Source organism: Penaeus monodon, chromosome 27, assembly GCF_015228065.2.
Source record: "Penaeus monodon isolate SGIC_2016 chromosome 27, NSTDA_Pmon_1, whole genome shotgun sequence".
In the NCBI taxonomy this organism is placed as follows: Eukaryota; Metazoa; Arthropoda; class Malacostraca; order Decapoda; family Penaeidae; genus Penaeus; species Penaeus monodon.
In genome coordinates this window covers 36,626,037-36,628,510 of record NC_051412.1, presented here as the reverse complement: position 1 = coordinate 36,628,510, position 2,474 = coordinate 36,626,037, and the positions used below count along the sequence as shown (strand labels likewise).

The window sequence follows — 2,474 nt, the reverse complement described above, 5'->3', positions numbered from 1 at the left end:
AATGTACATATAAATGTTATCTAATTACCTCATTACCTACCCTCGTATAGCTTTATTACAATAAGATTTACACAGAAAAGTAAGCATTTATCTATAATATATTTACTGATAGATGGACCACAAAATTCAGAGATACTGGTTACAGTCAAGCAGACAAAATATACATATATTTTGTAAAATCACTAACCTGAGGAGAAATAAAGGTAGGTTAAGTATAGAAAAAGGAGATCAGATGCAAACATTAGTAGGAATGACATAGATGAGAATTTTGAAGTGAATAAGAAAATGTTTTGGAAGATCTGGCTTTTAGGAAATAATAAAATGGCAATATGCAGATAGGGAAAGAACTTTAAAGGGTCTTTAACCCTTGGAGATGGAAGAGAGATGTGGTTAGCTACCACACCAAGCAGACTGAGGATGTTGCTGGGAAATATGAAAAAATGAGTTTCAAAGGAAATGGAAATGAGATAATACACCTGGAATGTCTAAAAGGAGGAGGAGAGACTGTGACTAACCAGGTTACTCTATATATGCTTTACAGTTGCTATAGTTCCTGCCTAATGGAGGAGTACATGCATTGTACTGCTGTACAAAGGAAAGAGTGATGGATATGAATGCAGCAGCTACAAATGTATTACTAGCTTTAAGTGTGATGGGTAAAGTTTTGTCAATGTGTTAGTAAAGATAATAAAAGAAGGGAGTGAGAGTGTTTTCACAGATAAGCAGTGTGGATTCAGGAGAGGGTTCTGGCTGCGGGGATCTGATATCTGCCATGCAACATGTATGTAACTAGGACCTGGCAAAAAGGGAAGACCTATTTTGGATGTTTCTGAATCTAAAAAACACAAATGACAGTGGAGAAAGAGAGGCCATGTGGAAGAGTACATATGGTACTGGAGGTTGGCTATTGACAGCAGTAAAGTTTATAAAAGAACAATAGGATGTGTGTAAATGGTATGTAGGAATAGTTACTGGTATGAAGTTAAAGTTAGGCTGAACCTCAGGTAAAATTCCTCTATGTATTGCTCCACTGTACACTTAATGTGAAACTCTATGGAGACTATATATATGATGTAAAATATTTGCAAAAAATTAAATCTTTCAAATCATTTCATATTTTCACTACTAACAGGAGAACACATCAAGGAAGTAAACAAATTTTTTTAGGGGGCACCTTAGGGTTTACAGAAGGTGGCTCACAAAGTTAGGAGCTGAATTCAGAGGGAAAATTACAGAGTTACTTGTAAATGTATTCAAAGAAATTGCCAGACCTCTTTTCATCCTTATTCAACCATTCCATTTTTGGTCTACCTCTTCAACATGCACACTTTCCACATTCAACACAGGCAGTACAACCCTATATCTTGTTCTATTTCCCAGACTCCCATTCCTTAACATGTGAGACACTGGTTACTTGAAACCTTTCACCTTTTTCTGAATATTTCTCCAATTAACTTTGCTTTCAGTCTTTTTCTAAGCAACATAAATGCATGAAGAAAATTATCATATTGATTGCATAGGGTGCTGAAAATGGGAAGTAAAGGATTTGTGATTGGGAAGGGGTATAAACCAACATTAGTTGCTTAGGGGCAGGACACAAAGTGAGCATTTAAACCAAGCACATACAGCAGCTTGCTTGTGGTCCTTCTGTCCCATATGAGTTAAAATGAATGATGTAGGCTTAAAGGATTTGAGGAGAGAGAAATGATTAGAGGCCATCTTGTTTAGGCCACCCCCTCTGATAAGGGGGACATGGCACAAATATACCTAGACTAACAAGCAAATATAGACTTGAAAATTCTATTTATAGCTTTTGAATCTTACACATTGAGAAGTTCCAAGAGTAAGCTGGGAGTTCTAGGGTCATTACGAAGAGGTGGAGACATAACATGACCTGCTGCATGTTGCCAGCAAGTGTTGTAGTAATGAGAGCCATCTGTGCTTAAGGCTGCTACAACTGCCTCACCATATACCAGATTTCCTTTTCGAAGGTTTTCTCCAATGACTTCTGCAGCTGATTTACTCATAACTTTACAAATGTATACTGGGCAGCCAACCTGAAACAAACTCAACCTAGTACACTAGAGTGACTTTATCTCTGAAAGGAAGAATGAAATGTTTTGGGAAAAAAGAAAGAAAATAAAGCTTGAAAATAAGAAAGGATACCCAAAATTATTAAAGGTAAAGAAAAGGTTGGTCCAATAATAAGTAACTAAACAAAAATTAAATAAACATACTTTGCTAAAAGGTCCATGAGATATCTAGGAGTGTCTGGATCAGGTCTCAGAGGAGGCCCCATGACATGAGCTGCAGCATGTCTCCAGCACTGGTGCCAATAGTGCTTGCCTGAGGTGCCAAGGCAGGCTGCAATGGGCTCACCAAACACAACGTAACCTTGTTTTCTCTTTGCTGAGATTACATCAGCAGCACTCTTTGACATAACATGCACAACATAGAGGGGACATCCAACCTAG

General features: G+C 37.6%; 1 protein-coding gene across 1 annotated transcript in view; it reads right to left on the bottom strand.

Moving 5' to 3' along the window:
• The window catches only part of LOC119590821 (dihydropyrimidinase-like), a gene marked incomplete in the record, with an annotated part of 98,328 nt that overhangs the window by 12,826 nt on the left and 83,028 nt on the right, over nt 1-2,474 (bottom strand). The window contains 1 exon segment of the mRNA XM_037939574.1: nt 2,238-2,470. Within this exon segment, the coding sequence (XP_037795502.1) occupies nt 2,238-2,470 (233 nt within the window).